Raw genomic sequence first — 27450 nt, forward strand, 5'->3', positions numbered from 1 at the left:
TGCAACTTGTGACTATTTGGGAAAAGCCAGCAGTAACATGTTTTATCTTCTAAATGATGTGAGGTTTGGTATGTTTAACTTTTTTTTTTTTTTTTAAGATTTTGTTTATTTGACAGGCAGATATCACAAGTAGGCAGAGAGGCAGGCAGAGAGCAAGAAGGAAGCAGGCTCCCCACTGAGCAAGGAGCCTCATGCGGGGCTCAATTTCAGGATTCTGGGATCATGACCCGAGCGGAAGGCAGAGGCTTAACCCACTGAGCCACCGGGGCGCCCATGGTATGTTTAACTTTTAAGCATAAGTTGTTTTTAGTATTCGTTATCCAATGGAAAACAGTATGCAATATAAATAAACATTATATATAAAAATTTATAGGTATTTCCTACACATTACAATTAATGCTATTGGTTCCCTAACGTTATTTTCTCTTATCATTTCAATGCTGCATATATATCCAGTTAACATAAAACAAAATTTTAATATCTGGCTCTTATAAGACATTTTAGGTGGCTCAACAGTAAGAGGGATGGAAGGAATCTTAGGATTCCAACCCACCTATTCTTACGTATTAGTTATCCAGTCCCCAGTTCCACGTTTCTTCAACCACGCTGGAGAAAAAACAAAAAACGCACTACAGAGAAACCTAGCCCCTCTGAGCAGTTCCATTTACTCCACAAAGAGACACTGTGAGGCACGCAGTTCTCCATTTAGCCAGGTCTCTCCCTACCCTTTCGGGACACTCTTGCCTGCTGATAAAGCCACTGCGTAAACTTCAACCCTCCTCCTCCCCCCTTCTGTCTGGCCCACGAAAGCAGTGGCATCGCACAATTCCTGGCCCCGAGGCTGAGCACTACCCTTCCCCAAGGTAGCCACAAGCGCGGGCAGAAGCTGCGCCGCGCGATCACTCGGCTACGGGCGCAGGCCTGCCTCAACCAGCCTTCACGTGGCCGCAGTGGCCCAATCACCGAGGCCCACGCTTTCCAGACGGCCGCATGCGCTCATAGAGCCAAAGCTCGCGCCGCGCCCCGCCCAGGCCGCATGGTGCTTCTGCGTTAATTCTCCCCTGAGGTCCCGGTCACCGGAGTTGCGGGTTCCTAGTAAGCGTTGTTTCCAAAGGCGGCCTCGGGAGCATGCCCTGATTGGCTCGCTCTGGAGGCGGGGACAGGACTCATTTGAGTCTAGGACCACTTCCTGAGGCGCGAGGCAGGAAGTTATCTGGTCTCTGGAGTCCTGTGGAGAAAGTGCTTGTCTGCTGCAGTGGTGGCGGCGAGAACCGGAGGTGGGTCGGGAGACTGGCCGTTCGGTCTCGCCGCAGCCAAGGGCCCGTTTCCATCGTAGCACCACGGCCCTCTTCTCCAGCCCCGAGCCGGGCGCGGCTGCCCGGGGGGCTCCTTCAGGCTCCTTGACGCTGGTCCAAGGGGCATCTACCTGGGCATCGCCTGGGCCTCCAGCCGGGGGACTGACTCCCGGCTTCAGCTCCCGGGGCCACTGTAAGAAGTGCCCTTATCACCCCTCGCCTTGTCCTCCTCCTCCCTGAACCATCGGGACCCTGGTCCAGAGCGATAGCCTTGGACCTGGGACTAGGCGCTCCAAGACGCTCAGCCCCGGCACCCCACAGACGGGGCTCTGCATCGTCTCTGATATGTCACCCACCATCTCCCACAAGGACAACAGTCGGCAACGACGACCAGGGAATTTCAGCCACTCTCTGGATATGAAGAGCGGTCCTCTGCCGCCAGGCGGCTGGGATGACAGTCATCAGGAATTGGTGGGCGGGGAAGGGGACCGAGAAGCTTTTCTGCGGGATACCGGCACGGGTGACTTCTCAAAACCCCCACGGAGCTGCCGGGCCGAATTAAGCAGCATTTTGCTGCTGCTTTTTCTTTACGTGCTTCAGGGCATTCCACTGGGCCTGGCGGGAAGCATCCCACTCATTTTGCAGAGCAAAAACGTTAGCTATACAGATCAAGCTTTCTTCAGTTTCGTCTTTTGGCCTTTCAGCCTCAAACTGCTCTGGGCCCCGCTGGTTGATGCAGTTTACTTTAGGAACTTCGGTCGTCGCAAATCTTGGCTTGTCCCTACACAGTACATACTGGGACTGTTCATGATCTATTTATCCACTCAAGTGGACCGTTTGCTCGGCAACACTGATGGCAGAACGCCCGATGTGGTCGCTCTCACTGTGACATTCTTTTTGTTTGAATTCCTGGCCGCCACTCAGGACATCGCTGTGGATGGCTGGGCGTTAACGATGTTATCCCGGGAAAACGTGGGTTATGCTTCTACTTGCAATTCAGTGGGCCAGACAGCGGGCTATTTTTTGGGCAATGTTTTGTTTTTGGCCCTTGAATCTGCCGATTTTTGTAACAAATATTTGCGATTTCAGCCTCAACCCAGGGGAATCGTTACTCTCTCAGGTAGTGTATTTAAGCTATTATGTGGTTAGGTTTATTTTACGTTTACGAATCCTGTTGACCGAGTGTGTGACGCGTTGAAGGCAATCTCGTAATTCAATTTGCTGGGGATTTTTTTGTGGGAGATTATCCAAGGTTAAGTTTTCTGCTAAAATGAGCTTCAGCCAGAATGAGTACAGGAAAGCAGTCATAATTGAGAAGTATCCTACAGTGAGCAGGGAGAGACAGCTCATCCAATAACACTGTTGTGTGATGACAAACAAAACCACCAGTCTAGGAAGCTGTTGACACTTGCTTTATACATAGGTGCACATTTTTTAGAAGTCTGGCTAGTGTGAAGACATGTATCCAGCCCAACTCCTGTGGTTTACATTTTCCTTTTATTGAATTGATATTTCTAATTCTGGTTCATTTCTGCCTCTACTGGTATACCAACAGTCCTCTTCTAGCCTTCTGGTGAATAGAATAGGGTTAATTTATTCAGCATTAATGAGTTGACAGAGTGACAGAGTTCTTAGGGCCTCCTATGAATAAAGCAGAGTCCAACCCTCAAGAAATAGGAGAAATGAACATTTTTGGGGAGCTCAGGGTTGCTAGCTTGTGAGAGTCAGGCCTCACACTGCAGATAACATTTGACCTTGTTGAATTATAAAATTCTGTGAACTGAATTAGTGGAATTCTAGAATGCACAATGCCAGGTGAAAGTGCACTGAAGCTGAAAAGTACAAAAAGGTACAGGACAGTACCTACCATGTTCAGCGTGCCTGAAGCAGTAATTGTGCGGACCAGGTTTGGAAAACAGTGATGAAAGAAAAGTTGTGACCCAGTTAGTAAGATTTTCTTGAATTGCTATGAGAAGAAGTTTGAAGTTTATCCAGTAAGCAATTTTGTGTAAGTTCTGCAAAATTTCTCCTTTTTCTGAATAAGTAAAATATATGTCCTTGGAAGGTTTTCTGATTTGGTTTTTTTTTTTTTTTTTTAAGCTTTCCTAACAATTTGGAAACAAAAGTGAAAATTAGCAATATCAGGAATAATCTACATCAGGAATATGGTAGAATTCTTTATTCTGATAACAATGTATTTAAGTGATTCTCTTGAAATCTAAGCAGTTCAGCTTTCTCTCATCTTCCCAGTACTAGCTTGGGTATTCCAGACAGGGTAAATGTCAGGGGTAGCTGTGTGGTGAGGGAAGTATAAGGGTTATATAATAATATTCCAGTGGTGTGGAGGATGGAGGGTTCGCACCTGCACTACTCATCTCTTGAAATGTCCTGTAAGGGACCCTCTTATCTACCTCCTCAAACTGCTGTTGAGCTACTGCTACTGAAGAAATGATGATTATAATTTCCTTAATTGGTTTGGGGCTGAAAATGGTTGAGAGATACTGCTTTTAAACAGATTGGTCTCAAAGTGTTCTGGGGCCCCACTCCTGCTCTATGGATAATTCTCTGCCTGGAAATATTTTGTGAATGCATTGTATTAGCATCTTACTGCTTTTTATGCAGCTTTTCATTTTGTACTGTGACTATTGATGTCACCAGGAAGTACTAATGAAATGATGTATTATTTAACATGGGAAAGCCTCACAGCAGATGTCAAGATTTAAGAGGTTGTGGTAATTAAATTACTGACTAGGTAAATTAGAGCTTTCTCTAAGTACAAGAATGATTGATAAAACATCATTCCACAGAATGCCATTATGCATTCAGTAGCCATGTTAATTATATCCTTTCTTAGTCACAACTATTCCCCAATGGGAAGATCAAAATTGTGCCATGTTGGATTTTTATTTACACTGATTTGTCCTTTAGAATAGCTGTTTGTTCTGTGAAATTTGAACTTTGTTTCCAGGAAATTGTAAAAATAGCTTAGTATTTAATTTTTTCTGTGTAGTAGACTTTTAGTTCAGACATTTTAGTGAATTAAGAGTTGAAGAGTTTTCATTCTCTTCTTTATGATTGTAGATATTATAGTTATAGCTTTGATCTTTCTGGAACTTAGTAGCATTATAACAAAAAAGAAAGAAAGAAAGGAAGAAGAGAAAAGAGAGGAAAGGAAAGGAAGGAAGGAAAGAACAGCAGTTTTTAGGAATTTTAAGAGCACAGAAGGAATCATGAAGGAAATAAAATTGCTTAGGTAGTAAAAGAAGAGCTCAAACACTGAGGCAGATGTTTAGAAAAATCAGAAAATTATAAGCCTAATTATGAATTATAAAAATGAATTATGGCATATTTTAGAACTGTTATATATATTTTCTGATTAACGGTTTGTTTTGAGTTACAGATAAATAGAAATGGAATATATTGAGAAAAGACAGTTTTGCCATTTAGAAAGCAGTAATCTAAATAATAAATTTAGAACATGAAGGATAAGATGAGAAAAATCCCTTAGAAACCAAACCTGGATTATGCTGAGATTGGCTTTTTGGTACGTTAGGGATCCAAGGCAGTCCTGAACTCAGAAGGGAGCTTTTTCTATCCTGCCCCCTTTGGTTTTCAGAGATCTTATGAGCAAAAAGAGACAACCTTTTGGGGCACCTGGGTGGCTCAGTGGGTTAAGCCTCTGCCTTCTGCTAAGGTCGTGATCTCAGGGTCCTGGGATCAAGCCCCGCATTGGGCTCTCTGCTCAGCAGGGAGCCTGTTTCCCCCTCTCTCTCTGCCTGCCTCTATGCCTACTTCTGATCTCTGTTTGTCAAATAAATAAAATCTTTAAAAAAAAGAGAGAGAAAGACAACCTATTGAGCTGCAAGAGGTGATGAAAGTAACCCAGAAGAACACAGATATTAGAACATAGTTTTATGACTTGGAAAGATAATATATTCCTTCTTTTTTTTTAATAATTTAGATTCTGATTTGTATTTTTGGGAGCTGATTTTTTTTTAATTGAGTTAACATTGGTATTTAATAGTATTAGTTTCAGTTGTACAACATAATTCAGTTTTTGTATATAATACAAAGTGGTCACCACAGTAAGTCTAGTTACCATCTCAATTCATTCTTTTCTTTTTCAAAGATTTTATTTACTTAGAGAGAGATCTTGAGTGTGCACACACAAGCTGAGGGGAGGGGGAGAGGGAGAGAGAATCTCAAGCAGACTCCCCACTGAGGCTGAAGCTTGTCATGGGGCTTGATCCCATGACCCCAAGATCATGACACAAGCTAAATCAAGAGTCGGATGCCAAACCAGCTGAGCTACCCAAACACCCCAGCCATCTCAATTCATTCTTATAGGTGAAGAAACTGAGGTCCAATGCCTAGTTGGAGGTAGAGATATAGGGTCCCCCCCCTCCACTATCTGAATGTAGAGCATTCTTAGAAAACTTGTAAGCTAAAATGGCATAAAGCAAAGAGTATCCACACTTTAGTTTACAAAAGACCTACTAGTATCTTTCTAACGGTTGGTAGGAAACTAGGGAAAACCTTGAAACCTAAATATAATTTGTGCTGATTGGCTTTTCTACCAGAGAAAAGTAGCACTCTTAACTGCTTATGTCTAAAAACATCAGCCCACTTCTGGAATACCCGATGGCCTAAAAAGGACAATAATTTTTTTGTTTTGTTTTTTAAGTGATCAGTGGCATTTATTCACTTAGTGACTGTTTGGTTCTAGCCATGTGATAGGTGTTAACATTTGAGAATTTTCGGCTTCCAAGGAATTTATAATGGGACTTGGCAAACCAAAATGCTAGAGTAGGTAGATGAACAATGTAAAGGAATCTCATGATTTGGTAGAGGACTGTAGGGTTTAGAGGGGCCAGTGGTGACTTGAAAAGCTCATGCCTATCTAAGGGTGGGGAGCTTCAGTTTTCAATAAATTGGTGTCTTGTGGTGGTAGGATCCTAGGATTGCCAAATCTTATCAGTATTCAAGAGAAGCTGGAGCTTCCTTTTTTTGTTGCTTTTGTAATTTTAAAAACATTATTAGACTGAGATGAAATATGTCTTTAGATCTAATCTGTGAACTGGTACTCTTCTAGAAGCAGTGATAACAATAATGAATAGAAGTGATTGGGGTAAGGAGCGGGGTATTTGGGTTGGGGGCAGGTTAGTCTGATACTGGAGAAGAGAGCTAAACGTATTAGACCTTAAGAATTTGTTTGTCACAGAAGAAGGCATGAACATACAAGAGTTAATCAGGAAAAAAGAAACTATTTTGAAAAAAACTGATGTTGATAGAAAAGCCAATTAAACTGGCAATGCATATACCTAATACAGTATTTGTAAGGTATTCTTAGAACTCAGAAGAGAGCAGGACCTATTAATTCTTACTTAGTGACAAATTTCTTTGTCATGCTTTATGAAGCAGGACTCAATATATTTTTTGCATGACCAGAAATGCTGTTTAGAATATGACCAGGACTAACCCATTTCTAGATAGACCAGGTATTTTTAAATAGGCTGTAAAATATTCTTTAGCATGTACATCTAGACTTAAAATATTTTCCTGCATTCTCAGAAGGTAAAATTATAGAGGTAGATAATAGATGGGCAGTTGCTAGAGACTGGATGAGGAGAAGGTGAGTTTAAGTGGATGATAGCATGAGGGAGTTTTGGGAAGTGATGGAAATGTTCTGTATCTTGATTATGGGGTGGTGATTTGAAATTTATATATGTGTTAAAATTCATAGAACTGCAAATCAAAATAAATTTAGTTTTACTGTATAATAATTTTAGGAGTCTTTATAAAAATTAAAAAAAAAAAAAACCTAATCCATTGCCTTAAAAGCCAATCTCTGGGTAAATATCATACAAAGTATGTGATATAAAATCCTTGAATTTAGCTATCATTTTGCTTTGAATGGGACAAGTTCATAAATCTGGTGGATCTTACATCTCTAGACACACATTTGTCTAGAACTTATTTTCAAATGTTGGGACCCTAGTAGTAAAGTGAGAAGAGTAGAGGAATACTAGGCCTAGTAGATTCAGGAAGGATTAGATATTAAAAACTGGAGCCCACGCGCCAAAAAAGAAGGTCTTAAAGCCTTTTTGGTTTTTAAAACAAGGCAAAGGAGAAATGATACTATGTGCTTTCTTTGTCCAGTAAAGAACTGTGGGATTGCTTTTGTTTGGAAAAGTCAATTTAGTCTACGGCCATACCACCCTGAACGCGCCCAATCTCGTCTGATCTCGGAAGCTAAGCAGGGTTGGGCCTGGTTAGTATTTGGATGGGAAAAGTCAATTTATAAGATATACTCTAAGCCAAAAAATTATTTGATTTTATTTGGCATATATTTTACTCTGAATTTCACTTCTGCTTTTATTGAAATTTATGTAGAGGCCAATTAAACTGGCCTTTATTATACATTTATGAATGATAGAATCATAGAACCCCTCTAATTAAAAGCAGTCTCCTACTTTTCATTGATAGTCTTCCTGAAAACTAATTTGAGAAAGCAAAATAGACTTACCTTATAAAAGGAGATGTTCTGTTCCTATAAAATTAGAAATAAAGAATATAAAACTCTGATTATACCTATTTTTTAAAGACACAAACTTAGATAAATATGGCATTTTATACATGTTCTTTATATATTTTTTATAGAATCTGTTTTTAAGTAATTTCTACACCCAGTGTAGGATCCAAACTGACAACCCTGAGATGAAGAGTCATAGGCTCTATTGACTGAGCGAGCCATGTGCCTCATATGTGTTCCTTAATTTCATTCTTTTAAAAAAATCACTTCATATTTATAAATTTGGGTTTATATTTTACACTGTATATACTGTATTAATATAGGTGGTCACAAGTATATAATTTATATATGATATATAATTTATATATGACTGTGCATGCTATAACATTTTTATGGATAGGGTACACATAAAAAAGCAAGATGTTATTCTCATCCCCATTTCTATTCCTTGCTTTGGTGTTATCTAAGAATTTTTTTTTTTTAATCATTCTTTCTCCACTCTTTTGATCACAGTCCTTGCTGGCCAAAGTCCAGTGGTGATCAATTAAAGCTACAGAATAGGTGATTTCAAAAATACCTAAAGATTTCTATCTTTTTTGGTTGCTTTATATTATCTTACATTTGAGACCTACATTTCTTACTCCTCACACAGTTTTAGAATTTTTGTGTTCTTTTTTTTTTTTTAAGATTTTTATTTATTTATTTGACAGACCGAGATCACAAGTAGGCAGAGAGGCAAATAGAGAGAGAGAGAGGAGGAAGCAGGCTCCCTGCCGTGCCGAGAGCCCGATGCGGGGCTCCATCCCAGGACCCTGGGATCATGACCTGAGCCGAAGACAGAGGCTTTAACCCACTGAGCCACCCAGGTGCCCCTAGAATTTTTGTATTCTTAAAAAAAAAAAAAGAACCTTTGCATTCTTAAATTTCCCATTTTTTTATCTTATTATTTTAAAATAATTATGGATTCACAGTAGGGCAGAGAAATGTTGAGTGAAATCCCACGCACCCTTCCCCAGGCTCCTCCACGGTTAACCTCTTACATAAGTATAGTACAATCTCAAAACCAAGAAATTGACGTGGGTACCATTCATACAGTTATTTAGATTTCACCAAATTATTACAGGTACTCATTTATATTTGTATGTGTGTGTGCATGAGAGTAACTCTATGTAATTTCATCACATGTGTAGCCTTGTATAATCACCATTATCACAATGATGATACTCAACTGTATCATCACCACAAGACTACTTTTTTTGTTGCCTGCATCCCTAACCGCTGGGAGCTACTGATCTGTTTGCCATCTTTATAATTGTTTTTTCAGAAATGTTACAGGAATGAAATCATGCAGTATGTATCTTTTGGAGATTAGCTCTTTTCAGTTAGCATAATTTCTTTGAGCTTCACCCAGGTTGCATCTATCAATGATTTGTTGCTTTTTATTGCTGAGAAGTATTCCACTTCTTAGACATACCATGGTTTATTTCATCACCCTTCCATTGGAGGGAATCTGAGTAGTTTCCGGTTTTGGGCTATTTAATGTGAAAATAAGTCTTCATTTCTCTGAGATGAATGCCTGAGTGTGCAAAGGCTGGTTTCTGGTAAGTCCATTTTTAGTTTTAAAAGGAACTGCCAACCTTTTCTCCAAAATGGAATGGAAATACCATTTTATCTTCCTATCAGAAATATATAAAAGATCGATTTTTCTCTGCATCCTTGTCAGCATTTGATGTTACCATCATTTTTCATGTTAACTCTTCTGATGTATTCTTCATCTTCATGGGCTGGTTTGGAACGTTTGTCTGCTGTTTTATAAAAGTCTAAATTCAGCTCACAAAAAATGATTTTAGGGGTGTCAGGATATAGGTTATACAAAAGCTGAATGCAAGAACCTATCATAACATCAGAGTAGAGATATATGATATATGTTTAATATTTTAATTAAAATCCATTTTAGGATTTTGTGCCTGGCCAGAACATATTTTAAAAATTTAAAGAGTGATTTACTTTTACCTGGTGATGGAGGCGCAGTGTTAGCATAAGATGGGAACACTAAATCTATTGATTTCTCAGCCTTGCATTTTGGGCAGAATTTGAGCCCAAATTTTCAGACAAGATGGTCCTTAATAGTAAGATAGCTGCTTAATCCAGTCCTTGATTGAAGAAACAATCTCTTCTACTCCAGAGGAAAACTTAACATTGTTGGAGTTAATGAAAAGGTATGTGATCTCAGGATGCCTGGGTGACTCAATCGTTAAGTATCTGCCTTCAGCTCAGGTCATGATCCCAGGGTCCAGGGATCGAGCCTGCATTGGGCTCCCAGCTCAATGGGAAGCCTGCTTCTCCCTCTCCCACTCCTCCTGTTTGTATTCCCTCTCTCGCTGTCTTTCTCTCTGTCAGATAAATACATAAAATCTTTAAAAAAAAAAAAAAGGAAAGAAAAGAAAAGGTATGTGATCTCAAATATAGCTTTATCTTCCTAAGGGGTTAGGAAAAATAAGAGATTAGGAAGGTTTCAAAATTCGCTTTATATTTACTTGATTTTTGCATTATATGCTATCTTTTAACATCCTAATCCCCAAATCAGATATGACTATATATATTATATAGTTAAATAGCATTTTCTATGAGGGCTGTACAACAGCATGGATATTTTGAGTAAATGCTTCAGAGAGAGATTTGTGGCACAGAAAAGTCTATTTCGTTTAAGACTCAGCCAGTGACCCAGGGCCAATCATACTGTCTCTTTCAGTTTCCTCCACTGTGAAAGTGAGAGTGTAGGACTGGATGATGGGTGTCTAAAGTCCTTTCATGCTTTAACTTGTGAAATAGATTGCTATGTGAAAAGCAAGAAGGTGAAAGGAAGGCCTAACTTTTAGAACAAACTGAAAGTTTGCTTTCCTGTCACTGACTTCTGAAGGACTGAAGTTAATTTCCGTAGTGTGAGAGGTCCAGGGAGAGAGAATTTGATCTGAGTCAAGGATATCAGACAATGCTTCCTAATCTGTCTCTTATGGTGGTAGCAGAGAGTGAACCTATACCTAATTAAAGGGTCTGGGGACATAGTCCAAAGCCTTAAAAGTCATGAAAGCTTTTTGTAGTCTGATGTTTTATCTTTAAAAATTCTTGGAAATTTTGCCTTCCCTCTATGTATATATATATTCTTTTCATTAACAAGGCTTCCCTCTAAACTATTGAGTAAAGTGAACTCTTTAAGAAGATGCACCATGTTTATTTATCCTATGGGTTTGCGTACCCTTTGTCATACTACTGTATGGGGAGATAGAAGTGGGGAAGGGGAGTACAAGTATGCTGAAGTATCTGTGTTCCACACTTTGTGGTTGGAGCTAAGATGGGTATCTTCTCAGGCAAATGTGGTTGATAGGAAAGAGAGCCTGCTTGCTATAGATAGGTGTTGTCTGAGCATCTGGGTAGTACATTGGAAAACATTATTGCTTTAGGATCAGATCTGAGTTTAGACCCACCTCTGGCACTTTGTGAACTGTAATACTGTTTCATTGTGTATAAAGTGAAATAATAATACTTGGAGAGTGAGATTTAGTGCACTGTCCTATGTTTCTGTTTCGCTTTGACATAATAGGCACTCAGGTGCTAGCTATTATTATATTCTTGATTAGGTGAATTGGCATATGCTTTTAAATTTTGCATTCATGGAAGTACTAGATAAGATCTAGTAGCCACTTATGAATACTTAGTTTGACTTATGGTCTTTGCCTAAAAATCCTTTATATGAAACTTGCACATCAGCTTTGACATCTTATTACACACACACACACACACACACATCATACTGCTTTTATAGATGAAACACGTAAATCGAATTTAACTGAAATGTTAGTAGTGAAATACTTAGATCATTTTTGGTAACTATCTTTACAATGGTTGGTATATCATCAGTCTATGGATATTCTCTAGCATCAAAGCAGTGTTAATAATAACAGTCTAGTGATTATTACCGTTTTTGGTAATTGTGTTCAGAAAACCTATTAATATATTTTCTGGCAGTAGTCAAGTCTCTTTTTCTGAGCTATTAGCTTCATTCTTCTCTCTGTGTGGGCTGTTGGGAAAGCCTTTGAATGAGAGCTCTGAAATGATGCATTGTCAACACCTTCTTTTTATGTGTACTGTTACTTTATCCAAAGAGCACATAGAAATTAGAAATAATCTTACCTGCAAACAGCATTGAAATCTGTTTAACTTGTCCTTATGTTTTTCTCCTGGTATTGAAGTTTAGATTCTAGGTGAAGATTTTGTTCATGAAAATTGGGAGAATATACTATGCAAACTTAAAAATGTTTTGCTTAGTGAACTGGAACTCTTGAAGTAGCATATAACTTAAAATTAAAATAAAAATTTTTACTCCACGTTTAACTAGAGACCATTAATTGAAATTTCTAGTGACAGTGGAAGTAGCATAGTTCTTTTTTTTTCAGTCTTTCTTTCTTTCTTTTTTTTTTAATAGTAGACTCTATGCCCAGTGTGGAACCCAACACAGGGCTTAAACTCAAGACCCTGAAATTAAGACTAAGCTGAGATCAGGAGTCAGACTCAACTGACTGAGCCACCCAGGTCCCCCTCAGGATTTCTTAAATTGCTAATTTAAACCAAATGGTGAATAAAAAATTTCTGAATGAGAATAGTATTATAGATGAAATACTGTAAATAGGCCATTTTTTGTCACATTCACAGAATTAAGAATGCAAAAATAAAAAAAAGTAGCCTCACTTAAAAGAATAATCTTAAATTGTTGTTCATTCCTTTTGAACCAGATTCTAAAACACTACATTAACATAAACTAGAAATTATGTTATTTTGATGAACCTTAAGCATAAGACTTGTATATATGGCTGCATTTTTTTAAATGGATATCTTTGTGTTTAAGAATGTTTCATATTTTTCTTTTCATAACTAAAATTAATTTAAAAAATAAAAATAGGGATGCCTGGGTGGCTCAATGGGTTAAGCCCCTACCTTTGGCTCAGGTCATGATCCCAGGGTCCTGGGATCTAGCTCTGCATCCGGCAGCAGGGAGCCTGCTTCCCCCTCTGGCTGCCTGCCTCTCTACCTACTTGTGATCTCTGTCTATCAAATAAATAAAATCTTTTTAAAAAATAAAAAATAAAATTAATTATAGATTTCTTATGGTGGAGAATTCACTCCAGAACACGTTTCTATATTTTTTTAAAGATGTTATTTATTTATCTGAGAGAGAGAGAATGAGAGTGAGCATGAGAGGGGGAAGGTCAGAGGGAGAAGCAGACCACCATCCCTGCTGAGCGAGGAGCCCATATATATTTGAAGACTTTGAGCTTCTTTAATTTGCATAATTTGAATAGCAGAGACTTTGTTTTGGTTATTTGACTAAATAATTAGCCAATTCTAGTAGAGTCTTCAACATTAAAATAATCATTATATAGGCAGTATAAAATAATGGAAAGAATATGAAACCCAAATTTAGAAGATTTAGGTTTAAATTCTGCCTCTAATTATTTGACCTTTGGCAAAGATTTAAATATTCTGAGCTTCTTTTCCTTATGTCTAACTGCATAGTAATAATACCTGCCTCACATGTTTGCTATGAAAATCCAATGAGATAACACAAAAAAGGAAGCATTTAAACTGTAAGTTGAGGGGCATCTGGCTGGCTTATTTGGTAGAGCAAGGAACTCTTGATCTTGGGGTTGTAAGTTCAAGCCCCATGTTGGGTATAGAGATTGCTTAAAAATAAAATCTAAAAAGAAAAAAAAATAGTAAGGTGGTCTAAAGTAATTGGTCTAAACAATTCCATTTGCCTCCATCATAAGTGAGGTTCAAGTTGTAGTGGACGCAGCGGTTAGCTTGCAGTTAGCACAGCAACAGAGCAAGACCATTAAATAGGAAAAACCCTGAGTATAGAGTGCTTGCTCTCCTTGTTTTTGAAAAAAGGTGAATAGGCTCCATGAACAGTTAGTTATGCTATATGAGCATAGAATGAAAAGTAAACAAATGTAAAACTGACTACATTTCTAGAATGTTAGAACTAGTAAGCATCTGGGATTTTCTAGCCAAGTCCTCTTATTTTACAGATGAAGAAACTAAGACAGGGTTATCCAATAAGCTTTGTAGTGGCAAACAAAGATGCAATTCTTAGGGTGGTTAAGGAGATACAGGTTTTGAAAATAGTTGTATAAAAGTTTGAAATCACAGTTTTACCACTGACTTAGAATATAGCTTCAGGTAATGTAACCTAAGCCTATTTCTTTATCTGTAAATTGAGGCTTAGTTAACCTAATCTATTGGATCGTTGTAGTAAAGGAGATATACACTCAATAAATGGTGTCTCTAATATTACTATCACTTTTAATTATTGCACAGAACCTTTATAACATTATTCACTCCCTCTGCTTGATTTGTTCAAAAAAGTGGCTAATGGCCAACTCTCTTTCACTGAAACAACCCAAACAGTATTCTTCATGTGTCGCCATTGTGCATGTACAAGTATGAGGAAATTCCTTCTCTGTCACACTATTGAAGCCTATTCTTTTTCTTTTTTTTTTTTTAAAGGTTTTATTTATTTAGTTGACAGAGAGAGACACAGCGAGAGAGGGAACACAAGCAGGGTGAGAAGGAGAGGGAGAAGCAGGCTCCCCGCTGAGCAGGGAACCCAATGAGGGGCTCAATCCCAGGATCCCAGGATCATGACCCGAGCAGAAGGCAGACACCTAACGACTGAGCCATCCAGGTGCCCCTATTGAGGGCTATTCTAAACAGATTAGAAACATTAAAAAGTTTTAAAAATAAAAGTTGGAAGATCTAATATAAATGAGCATCTGTTTACGTTATAATTTAATAAAGAACTGAAATGGCTTATATGCTTAAGTATCACTGATGGAGAAGAGCGGAGGGTTGTGAGTTTGAGTCCTACATTGGGTGTAGAGATTACACATATAAGTAAATAAATAAATAGATGGATAGGGTATAGACATTACATAAACAAACTTTTTAAAAAAAGAAGTATGACTGATAGATCTGATGGGATATGAAAATCATTGGTCATCCCTAGCACTTTCCTTGAAGAAAATGACACAACAGACTTGTTTCATTCACCCCACAAATGTCTGTATTCCTTTTCTTTTTCCTTGTTAAGTATCCCTGTCTATGTAGTATATGTTTAACTGAGGCAGGACTGTCTTGTTCATCTAGTATGCTCAGTATATTCCCTTGAACATGATTTGATCTTTTAACAGATTAGTGGAAGAAAAGTTATATATACAAAATTTGGTATCAATGCAGATAATGTCATTTCAAAAGTTAGTTATAGATGTTAACATTTTTAATTTCAGATTTCCTTTTTTTCTGGGGAACTGTATTTTTGATAACAACAACTCTAGTTGCCCTTCTGAAAAAAGAAAACAAAGAAGTATCAGTAGGAAAAGAAGAAACCCAAGGAATCACTGATACTTACAAGTTGCTTTTTGCAATTATAAAAATGCCAGCAGTTCTAACATTTTGCCTTCTGATTCTAACTGCAAAGGTAAGAGACTTATTATAAAGCAAATGTACCACCCTGTAATAATTACCAATATCATGAAATACTTCGATTGCCTTTTCATATCATAAGTTCCTTTCCACAACTATTAGTATGTAACAGTAAAAAACAGTACTTTCTGTTTATTAAATTTGTTTTAAAAGGTGTGAAGATATCAAATCTGATTTCAAAGTAATCTAAACATCTTGGAATCTTGAAAAGAATTAAGTAAATTAGAGAAATTCTAATAAATGTGAAATTTAATGAATGATATTAATGCTTGGTATGGAAATGAATGCCTTGAAAAAAAAAACTCCCTTCTGTTATAATGAATGTACATTTAATGTCAGAGGTATTATAGTTGGAAATATAGGAGTCTATTTAAAAATGAATTTACTTATTTTTTTAAATGTCGAAAGGAAATATGCTGAAAATAAATGGGGATTTTGGTAGCTCTTATTTTACTCTTTATGTTTTCTATTTTAAGATGTCCTAATTAAAAATAAAGTCCTGGGGCGCCTGGGTGGCTCAGCGGGTTAAGCCTCTGCCTTCCCCTCAGGTCATGATCCCGGAGTGCTGGGATCGAGTCCCACATCGGGCTCTGCTCAGCAGGGGACGTGCTTCTCTCTCTCTCTCTGCCTACTTGTGATTTCTGTCAAATAAATAAATAAAATCTTTTAAAAAAAAAAGTCCTAATTCTATAGTCTGAAAACATTTTAAAGATATTATGCTAGAGGAAATGTATATTTAATTATAGTAAGATATTGCTGGTATTGGAATTAATATTCCTAAAACCTTAGTCCATTATAGGAGTTTCATATTATGTATCTATCTTTATAAACACTTTACAGTTACCTTTTGACAACCTGAAGTAAAAATTGGAGCCTCATTGTTTTTAAATAGTGAATTTTTTTCCCCTAATGATAAGGGGGGTTACATTTTAAGGAAACATTGGGAAGGTTAAACTTAGGAACTCAAGATTCAACTTTAGAACATAATGAAAGGTTCAAGGAAGATAGTAATATTCTGTAATTATATCATTTAGAGGTAATCATTACTAACACTATTGGTGTATTTCCTTCCAGCCCTCTTTTTCTCCTGTGTGTGTCTGCGTGTACATGTTATGTGTGTGTGAGTGTGTGTGTGTATACACACTTTATATATATAAATATAATTAATAAGTTATAATCGACATTAATAATAATAGGAGATATCTGTAGTACACATATCTAACAAAACACCCAGGATATACAAAAATTCTACAAATTGGAAAAAAAAAAAAAAAGAGGCAGCTCTGGATATTTAAATGTCCAATAACTGTATGAAAAGATGCTCAATCGCTTTAGTCATCAGGGAAATGCAAATTATAACCATAAGGAGATGCCACTATACACCCACCAGAAAGGTTAAATCTGAAAGGACAATATATGTCTTTGCAAGGCTGTGAAGCAATTGGAACTCTTTATATATTTATATACATACAGATATGCATGTAAATAAAAGTGGAATTGGATCATATCATATATAATTTTTATCTCATTTTTTGGTCTTATTACCCCATATTCCTTATCATTAAATGATTTTTGGAAACATACTTTTTAGGGGCACCTGGGTGGCTCAGTCAGCTAGGTACCCAACTCTTGATTTCACTTTAGGTCTCCGTCTTAGGATCATGAGTTCAGGTCCCATGTTGGGCCCCACACTGGCCATGGAGCCTACTTAAGAAAGAAAAGATACTTTAATAGCGATTTAATTATTACAGTGTAAAGATTTGCTGTAATTTACTCATTTTTTTTGGTTGTATATTTGCTGATGTTTTTTAATTATAAAAATGCACTAGTGAATATTTTTGTGTATTTCCTTTTGGTAGATTCTTAAGTAGGCAATTAGTGGGTCAGTGAATATGATTGCCAAACTGCTTTGTAAAAGATTACAATTACACTGTTTATAGTGTATAAGGAGGTACTTCAGTTACAGAATATAGAATCTTATATTCCCTTTTATTTATTTGTTTTTTTATTTAAAAGATTTTATTTATTTATTTGAGAGAGAATGAGTGAGAGAGAGCATGAGAGATAGAAGGTCAGAGGGAGAAGCAGACTCCCCAAGGAGCTAGGAGCCCAGTGTGGGACTGGATCCTGGAAGTCCAGGATCATGACCTGAGCCGAAGGCAGTTGCTCAACCAACTGAGCCACCCAGGTGCCCTTATGTTCCCTTTTAAAGTAAACTTCGCCAAAAGTAACATCTCTCCTGACTTTTAATGTCATAAATTAGTTTTTTCTGCTTTTGAGTTGTTTTTTTTTCTTTTTTTAAGATTTTATTTATTTATTTGACAGACAGACATCACAACTAGGCAGAGAGGCAGGCAGAGAGGGAGAGAGGAGGAAGCAGGCTCTACGCCGAGCAGAGAGCCCAATGTGGGGCTCCATCCCAGGACCCTGAGATCATGACCTGAGCTGAAGGCAGAGGCTTTAACCCACTGAGCCACCCAGGCGCCCCTGCTTTTGAGTTTTATAATAAATGGAAATTTATAATAAATAGAGACATTTTTATGTCTGGCTCTTGTATCTCACTAAACATTATATTTGTATAATTTATCCATATTATTATTTATAGCAACAGTTTATTCATCTCATTGCTTATAATATTCCACTGTATTAATATGCTGTAATTTATTCATTCTATCAACAAGTGTTTAGTAATTTTCTACTATTATGGATAGTACTTCTATGAATATTCATTCACCTTACTTTTGGTGAACATCGATACACATTTCTGATGGGTAAATACCTCAGAATGGAATTGCTGGGTCATAAGGAATGCTGTAGATACTGCCACACAATTTTCCAGAGTGGTTGTTTCCATTTTCCCTACTTCCAACAATTTAAGAGAGTTCCAGTTGCTTCACAGCCTTGCAAAGACGCATATTGCCCTTTCAAATTTAACCTTTCTGGTGGGTATGTAGTGGCTTCTCCTTAATGGTTATAATTTGCATTTCCCTGATGACTAAAGCAGATGAGCATCTTTTCATATGGTTATTGGACATTTAAATATCCAGAGCTGCCTCTTTTTTTTTTCCAATTTGTAGAATTTTTGTATATCCTGGGTGTTTTGTTAGATATGTGTACTATAGAAATCTCCTACTGTAGCACTTTTAAGATAAAGTAAATGTTGAAGTCAGTTTGTATACCTAATTTTTACAAAGAGAATGGGTGAAATGTAGTGAATTCTTTTGTGGATTTAAGTAAAATATCTTTGGCCTTTAGTTTTTCTATGGTGAAATTTGCCCTTTGGCTCCATTCCAAGAAGTTAAAGTACACACAATCACCATTTCTTTAAAGAATGTTGGTTTTATGGTTTTTGGTTTTTTTTAAATATTTATTTATTTATTTGATAGAGAGAGATCACAAGTAGACAGAGAGGCAGGCAGAGAGAGAGGGAAGCAGGCTCCCTGCTGAGCAGAGAGCCTGATGCTGGACTTAATCCCAGGACCCTGAGATCATGACCTGAGCCGAAGGCAGTGGCCTAACCCACTGAGCCTCCCCGCCCAAGAATGTTTTTTAATAAAGCTTCACACTTACGGAAAATTTGCTTAGATAGTTGAAAGAATTCCCATATTTCATTATTCAAATTCTCTAATTGTTTTTTTTTTCAAATTCTCTAATTGTTAACAGTTAGTTCCACTTTCTGTATTCTGTACATTTGTGCTCTATTACATATTTCCTCTGAAATATTAGAGTATTCTGTACGTACTATGCTCCTTTACCCATAAATACCTTGAGTATTTATTTCCTAAGAACAAGGGTTTTCTATTCCAAGATACAACGTACTCAAAAATTAAGGAATTTAAATTGATACAATACTGTTATCACAGTCTATACCCAGATTTCACCAGTTGTCCCAGTAACAACCTTTATAATTTTACTCTTCCCTGGTCAGGGATCCAGTTCAGAATCACACGTAGAATTTAGTGGGTATCAGCCTTTTTTTTGTCCTTCATGACCTGGATGTTCTAAATTTTTCTGTGGAGTGGCCTTCCATTTATGTCTGTCTGATGTTCCTTCGTGTTTAGGGTCAGGTAATGCAAATATGTCAGGAATATCACCCAAGTAATATAGTGGTGACTTTGGGGAATTCTATGAGAAGCCTTATCATGTCCCTTTATCCCATTAACTGTTGTTAACTTTGATTACTTTGTTAACCCATTATAAAGTTATTATTTTTCTTTCTGTAATTAAAAACTAATTTATAGAGAGATACTTTGAGACTCTCTAAATACCTTGTTTCACCCCAAACTTTTACTCACTACTTTGAGCATCCTCTTTTTTGTTTGTTTTTAAAAATTGAACTATAGCTTATCTTCCCCTTCATTTTATTTAACCCTTTAGGTAGAATGTTGTCTCAAAATTACTTTTGAAATGTTAGATGACTTTTAGAAATTTTATTATGATCAGTCAGAAATCATTAAAAATCTGTATATGTGGCAGTGATGCTTCATTTTAACCAGATTTTATTTGAAGTCAATTAAAGACTCTTTAAAGCTTAAAACATATTAATCAGTAAGTTGGGATTTGAATACTGTTTATTGTAAGAGATTGAACTTTTTGAAATGGAAATTAGTTGTAAGTGTTATCATCTGCGGTTCCTAAAAGTGCTGAATTTTCAGTTGTTTTCACTGAATATTGTCAGTAGACCTTAGGATAAAGTATGTCTTCTGTAACTTGATTGTTGTACCAGATAGAATAATATATTTACTTGTAACTGCTGTAAATCAATAATGAGATTGAGGTTCTTGAAGAACTTACATATGCTTGGGGAAGATATTTTGTAAATCACAAATGAAAGTATTTTTTTGTTTTTATATTGCAGATTGGTTTTTCAGCAGCAGATGCAGTAACAGGACTGAAATTGGTAGAAGAAGGAGTACCCAAAGAACATTTAGCCTTATTGGCAGTTCCAATGGTTCCTTTGCAGATAATATTGCCTCTGATTATCAGCAAATACACTGCAGGTCCCCAGCCACTAAACATATTTTACAAAGCCATGCCCTACAGGTAAAAATGAAATAAAACCTTACTAAATAAGAAAAGTTAAATGAGGAGCATTCATCAGTATCACCAATAACTGTGTTAAGTATATATGGAAAAAGACTTGGAAAGCATCTTTTTTTTTTTTTTTTTTAAGATTTATTTATTTATTTATTTGGAAGACAGAGATCAGAAGTAGGCAGAGAGGCAGGCAGAGAGAGAGGAGGAAGCAGGCTCCCCGCTGAGCAGAGAGCCCGATGCAGGGCTCGATCCCAGGACCCTGGGATCATGACCTGAGCTGAGCCGAAGGCAGAGGCTTTAACCCAGTGAGCCACCCAGGCACCCCTGGAAAGCATCTTTAACTTCAATATCATTTATATGCACTTTTATCTCTTTCTAACCTCCTAACAGTTTTTAAATAATAGGCTACTTTCACATAGTAGGCATACAGATTTCTGTTTTTGTTGTTATTTTTTAACCTAAAATGGAAGTCAACTCCAGGTTTCTTCTTTTTCTATAGATTGTTGCTTGGATTAGAATATGCTCTGCTGGTTTGGTGGACTCCCAAAGTGGAACATCAAGGAGGATTCCCTATATATTACTATATTATAGTGCTGCTGAGTTATGCGTTACATCAGGTAAGCTTGCTGTGGTTTTCTCAGAAGTAAACTGTTTTTGGAAAATAAAGAAGACATTTTTCTGCAGTGGCCTTCAAATAATGATAATAAATTTTAAGGCTTAAGCATGAGTCTAACATTGAAGAGATTTTTTGACAGTGAACCTTAAATTGTAGCTTTTGATTTTTTGAACTCTATTTGTGGAGAGTTTCTTCATTTATTTTGTTCATTCAACCAGTATTTGTTATATTACAGAATTAATTCCAAAGCTAGTAATTATACTCTTCCTAAGTATTCCTCAGTCCATCCCGAGACTTGGGTTCTTTATTTCTTCTATTCCAGATGCCTTTTCTTTCTGAAAGTCTTGAGAAATAATGATGGTTACTGTGTGACAGAACCCAGGCTTTTGGTTTAGATTCTGTACTGCGAGTTAAGGCTTACTTTTTGTGATTTTGAAAGTTCTGTGTTAATCTGCTTTCTTTTTCTTTATTAACTATGTTTGTAATCCCTAGCCTCACCTAAGCTGTTGCAGAATGGGGTTGTGTTCTGGGAGCAGGTGGTTCAAGTAAGCTGTAGACGCCCAGCAGTAAACTTTGGGACTTGAGTGCCTTTATTACAAATGTGTATTTAAGAGTCACTTTTCTGTGGAACCTAGTTTAAACTCTTTGAAAATTATAATTAACAAACTCCTCACTTGTTTTTAACGGAAACCTAAAAGTGTGGCTACCAAGTAATCTCAATAATTTTTTACATGTAGTTGTATCATTTGGGAGAACTCCATAATGGATCTGTCCAACTAAATGTATGTTTAAAGGAGTGCTTTAACTTAATAAATGTTTCACTATCTGTGTAAGTAAAGGAAAACTACAGTGTAGTAGTCCAAAAATCATTTGTTTGGCTTTGGATTCGATTAGAAAATTTTCTAAAATGTAGCCAGTGATGCTCAGACAGCCAGATGCTTTCTGGGAAAAACTATACAATGTCAAGTAAATTTGAGAAATGATACCTGACATAACCCCTCTTTATGTAGCATCTTAATCATCAATAAATATTAATTGGAAACCTATTCTATGCCAGAAACCATTCTAAGTGGTAAAATATAATAATAAATCATATCAAAATCCCTGTCCTTATGGAGTTTATATCCTAAAGCTTTCAGAAGCCTACAGTGAAAGGGACCTGTTGATTTTTTTGTGTAATTTAGTGTTTCTCATTCTTTTTTGACTGTGGAATACCTTTTTCTGTGAACACCCTATGGAACAGTATTCAAAGGAAAGCTATTTTGGAGACAGAGTTTGTTCCTCTGTTTCTTTTTTTTTTTTTAAGATTTTATTTATTTATTTGACAGACAGAGATCACAAGTAGGCAGAGAGGCAGACAGAGAGAGAAGGGGAAGCAGGCTCCCTGCTGAGCAGAGAGCCCAATGCGGGGCTCAATCCCAGGACCCTGGGATCATGACCCGAGCCGAAGGCAGAGGCATTAACCCACTGAGCCAGTCAGGCGCCCCTGAATTTGATGTTCTTAACTCAGATTCTTTTTTTATAAAGTCTAATTTTGCTAAAGATGTTTGACATTTTCCTTGTAGGTTACATTGTACAGCATGTATGTTTCCATCATGGCTTTCAATGCGAAGGTTAGTGATCCACTTATTGGAGGAACATATATGACCCTTTTAAATACTGTGTCCAATCTGGGAGGAAACTGGCCTTCTACAGTAGCTCTTTGGCTAGTAGATCCCCTCACAGTGAAAGAGTGTGTAGGAGCATCAAACCAGAATTGTCGAACACCTGATGCTGTTGAGGTAAGTATGTTGTGATATTATTTTTATTTATTTATTTTTATTTTTTTAAAGTTTCCACCTATATATTTAGGAGACAGAGAGCAGGAGTCAGGTGAGGGGCAAAGGGAGAAGCAGAGGAGGGAGCCCGCTGAGGGGCTTGATCCCTGGATTCTGGGATCTTGACCCGAGTCGAAGGCAGTGCCCAACCAACTGAGCCACCTAGGCACCCCAGTATGTTGTAATTTTACATAACATTAAGCAATAATTTTGTAATTTTAGATAACATTAAGATATCAATTTTCAGGGATGCCTGGTTGGCTCAGTTGGTTGAGCTTCTGCCTTCAGATCTGGTCATGATCCCAGGGTCCTGGGATTGAGTCTCGCCTCGGGCTCCTTTCTTAGTGGGGAGCCTGTTTCTCCCTCTGCCTCCTCTGCCTGCTCTGCCTGCCCTATATGCTGCCGCCCCTGCTTTGTGCACTTTCTAACAAGTAAATTAATTAATTAATTAATTAATTAATTAAAAAGGACGGTGTCCCTGGGTGGCTCAGTTGATTAAGCAACTGCCTTTGGCTCCGGTCTTGATTCCAGGGTCCTGAGATCGAGTTCCACATCAGGTTCCCCCTGCTCTGCAGGGATCCTGCTTCTCCCTCTCCCTCTGCTGCTCCCCCTGCTTATGCTCGCTCTCTCTGACAAATAAATAATGCTAATTTTCAGGGGAACCCGGTTGGCTCAGTCTGTGGAGCTTGCCACTCTTGATCTTGGGGTTGTAAGTTTAAGACCCACATTGGGGGTCACCTGGGTGGCTCAGTGGATTAAGCCTCTGCCTTCAGCTCAGGTCATGATCTCAGGGTCCTGGGATCGAGTTCCACGTCAGGCTCTCTGCTTGGCCGGAAGCCTTCTTCCTCCTCTCTCTCTCTCTGCCTACTTATGATCTCTCTCTGTTGAATAAATAAATAAAATCTAAAAAAAAAATTAAAAAGACCCACATTGGGTATGGAAATCACTTTATTATTATTATTTTTTAAAGATTTTATTTATTTATCTGAGAGACAGTGAGAGAGAGCATGAGCAAGGAGAAGGTCAGAGGGAGAAGCAGACTCCCCATGGAGCTGGGAGCCCAATGTGGGACTCGATCCCGGGACTCCAGGATCATGACCTGAGCCGAAGTCAATGGAGTTTCAATGTCAGTCATCCAACCAACTGAGCCTCCCAGGCGTCCCTGGAAATTTCTTTAAAAAAAAAAAAAGAAAGATATTAATATTCTTATTTGCCTCTAGAAGTACTATATTTTTTTGAAAAATCATACCTGTCTATAGTTTCTTTCATTCTTTTTTGTGTGTTTTTTTGTTAGATTTTATTTATTTATTTGACAGAGAGAGAGAGAGCACAAGCAGAGGGAACAGGAGAGGGAAAAGCAGGCTGCCTGCTGAGCAGGGAGCCCAATGTGGAGCTCAATCCCAGGACCCCCAGATCATGGCCTGAGCCAAACCAACTGATGCTTAACCAACTGAGCCACCCAGGTGTCCTTAGTTTCTAGTGTAGAGATCTCTGCATTTTTTTTTTCCTGTCAGAACTGAGCTTATAATGTTCAGTAAGAGTAGCTCATTTGAAGACGCTTCTCAGCAAGGGAGGAATAGTCTCTCTCCCCTTTACCTTGAGGATTCTATACAATAGGCACTTAATAAGTGCATAATTAACAACTGAATATTTTAATGATAGAAAAAGGGAAACTCCATTGACTATTCAGATAACGATTATAGCCAGACCTGAATGGTTAGCACACTATTGTTAAATTATTTCAAATTAACATTAGCCCACTTCTAAGGTAGATTCATTGGAAATTTTCTTCACATTTCCCAAATTTGAAAAGCTGTATCTTCAAAATGGAATATGAGTATTGTTTATAAAAGCTGAAAATGTTTTTAATCCTCTTAGTAGCATTAGAGAAATTAAGGTATATTAGCCTATTTCACCATTTGAAGTGAATGAAATGTTGAAATTATTTAACAAAAATACATTTTGAAGGGATCCTGGTTGGCTCAGTGGGTAGACCCTTATGACACTTGATCTCTTGGTTCCTGCATTATGAGTTCAAGATCCATCCAGGTTTACTTAAAATGATAATAATAAAAACTAAATAAATAAAATAAAAATAAAAAATAAAAACAACTTTCAAAAGTATTTTTGGATTTTTTTATTAATCCCTTAACTACAAAGTAGAAACATCTAACTTGCTGAATACTTCCATTTTGAAATTGTGAAATATTTATTATAATTTTACTTTTACAGCTTTGCAAAAAGCTTGGTGGCTCATGTGTTACGGCGCTGGATGGTTATTATGTAGAATCCATCATTTGTGTTTTTATTGGATTTGGTTGGTGGTTCTTTCTTGGTCCTAAATTGAAAAAATTACAGGATGAAGGACCATCTTCATGGAAGTGCAAAAGAAGCAATTAATTTACATTCACTACTGGACATTCTAGGAAGGTAACTGTAGTTTTATTTTAATTCAGACAGTTATGATAATCAGTGCATGGGAGTATAAAATAAAATTTTAAACAAGGAAATTATTAATATAAAATGCCAAATGATTAAAAAATAGACTCTCTGTATAGTTGATTATATTTTCCTTGCCTTGTCAATGTATTTGAAGTTTACTTAAGGTCAGGAAATTGGTTCTAAAACAAGTTTTCTGGCCTTGTTATTTGATTTATATCTTTTTAATTTACTGACCAAAGTATGTTTTAACCTGCAGTGCAGTAGCCATGGGTGGTAACCATCCAGTCAAGTATTGTTATCAGTACTTATCATTGAGCTGTATTTAAAATTCTGGTACAATATATGAAATGGAACAGAGTTTGATATTCAGGTACTAATTACAGCCAGTCTGACCCTGTTGACAACTAAATTTTATTTTGAATTGCAAATTGGTTAAATTCTATGTGGAATTTGCTGAGAAGAGAATGCAGACTACTGAAATGCCATTTTAGTTGTTATTTTTCTGACCATAACCACATTGTACTAATGAATCTGTGTTAAAAAGACTATTTTAAATGTATTTCCTGCCTTTGTAAGCATTACAGATTTATATGAAGATTATTCAAACTATTTTTTATAAAATGAAAGCTAACGATTTTTAATTTAATGATTCCCTGTCCTCCTTTTTGGGGGAGATATTCTGATTCCTTGTTAACTTTTACCCTAAAGCTTGCATATGTTTTTGTCATAAGTGCTTCATGGCATACAGACAGCTCGTGAAGGGATCTAATTTACTGTTGTATGTACGTTCGTGGCAAAGTTTTGAAAATAAAAAATGTTTTACTCAAAGCAGTTTTTTTTATTATTGAGAGAGAAAAACAGTAAAGATTTGCAATTAAATAAAATCAAAATGAATAATACTATAATTTTAAAGACTAATGCTTAGAGAGAGAGAGAGACAAAGACATTTTGTGCCTTTGACAAGTTAAATTATGTTGTGGAAGAATGTTTCTTAATTAAGCACTTTACTAGTGAGAAAAGATCTCACAGTTACTTTATATAAAATCAGGTACTGTATTTCCACTTATTAAAACACAACCTTCTGTTTGTAAACTATAATATCTGCTGGAGGATTGATATCCCAGGAAGGTTAAGCTTTGGAATACGTTAGCAATTCCCAACATATTATGTATACCAATAATAATGTTCTTTGCATTTTTTGTGTCATATACTACTCTGACTCTTTAGAGATTATGTAAATCCTTCCAAAGATAAAGAAAAAGAAAGATTAAGTTGAATCTGACTTAATTTTATCCTTGTGGAAAAACATATACTAATTTTTATTTTGTTAATTTTATAAATAGGTTGAATTTAGAGTGGGGTTTTATATAAGTAATGGAGGATAAAATGGGTGGGAGAAAATGGCACTCAGCATCTGAAGAAAGATAGAAGGCGGTTCTCTAGAACTCATGCATTGCCATTGGAAAGCCTTTGTTGGGCATCGATATCAGATCCTGAAGAATCACCTGGAAAATCATCCTAGAAACAAGGAAGCTACACAAAACTGTAGTCTACCATACTTTGTCACGTGGGTTGTCCATTATCATGTATTATAATCAGAATGTTTACTTGAATAAAGGAAAAAACCCATTTACTCTCATATGTGAAATGTATTTTGCTTTTTAACTTTTGGATTAAAAATTTGACATTGCCATAATTATCTTTTGTTTCTTACCCATTCATATTACATATTTACATACTTTCAAACATACTTTGAAGTCAACCAATCTTTAATGATTTAAAGTATTAAAATCTGTTGTAAGCCTTTAACTATAAGTTGAAAGCCATTAATTGCATTTGCTCTAGAAATTTTGAATTGTAGTCCTTTGGTTATTTGGGTACATTCTTGTAATGCATATCAAAAATGACTTCTTAACAGCTATGTGTAACTGTGTTGCATACATTGATCACTGATGGTATCTTACAAATGATCTACCTGAATCTGAGGATCTGTTCATGGTATATCAGTAGAAAATACTACCCTTTTTTGCATATGTTTTTCTTTACTGATAGATCCTGATAAACTCTGCCCTCAAGTGTGGACATTAACTCCTCCAGTTAATGTATCATATATTTACTAGCTAATACTCTTATAAATCTCACAAGGTTATGATTAGCTACGACTAATAACAA

General features: G+C 36.8%; 1 protein-coding gene across 3 annotated transcripts; it reads left to right on the forward strand.

Annotated features, from left to right (window-relative positions):
- Positions 1-1170: 1170 nt before the first annotated feature.
- Positions 1171-26974, forward strand: SLC33A1 (solute carrier family 33 member 1). Of its 3 annotated transcripts, XM_059391688.1 has the most exons (7): positions 1171-2415; positions 15171-15361; positions 20225-20409; positions 20903-21020; positions 22585-22800; positions 25069-25266; positions 26622-26974. In XM_059391688.1, the coding sequence occupies exons 1-6, from the start codon at positions 1641-1643 to the stop codon at positions 25234-25236; spliced, it is 1653 nt and encodes a 550-aa protein (XP_059247671.1). In that variant the 5' UTR covers positions 1171-1640; the 3' UTR covers positions 25237-25266; positions 26622-26974. The 3 variants fall into 3 exon arrangements, with proteins under 3 accessions (XP_059247671.1, XP_059247670.1, XP_059247673.1); XM_059391687.1 differs by having other exon boundaries at positions 25069-26974; XM_059391690.1 differs by lacking the exons at positions 15171-15361; positions 20903-21020 and having other exon boundaries at positions 25069-26974.
- Positions 26975-27450: the final 476 nt, after the last annotated feature.

This window comes from Mustela nigripes, chromosome 2 (assembly GCF_022355385.1).
Source record: "Mustela nigripes isolate SB6536 chromosome 2, MUSNIG.SB6536, whole genome shotgun sequence".
Lineage (NCBI taxonomy): Eukaryota > Metazoa > Chordata > Mammalia > Carnivora > Mustelidae > Mustela > Mustela nigripes.

Bases quoted from the DNA above. Each gene is read 5' to 3' on its own strand.
- SLC33A1 (XM_059391687.1), top strand. From the start codon at position 1,641: ATGTCACCCACCATCTCCCACAAGGACAACAGTCGGCAACGACGACCA. The intron at 2,416-15,170 runs GTAGTGTATTTA...TTTTAATTTCAG, and splicing joins GGGAATCGTTACTCTCTCAG to ATTTCCTTTTTTTCTGGGGA. The intron at 22,801-25,068 runs GTAAGTATGTTG...TTACTTTTACAG, and splicing joins GAACACCTGATGCTGTTGAG to CTTTGCAAAAAGCTTGGTGG.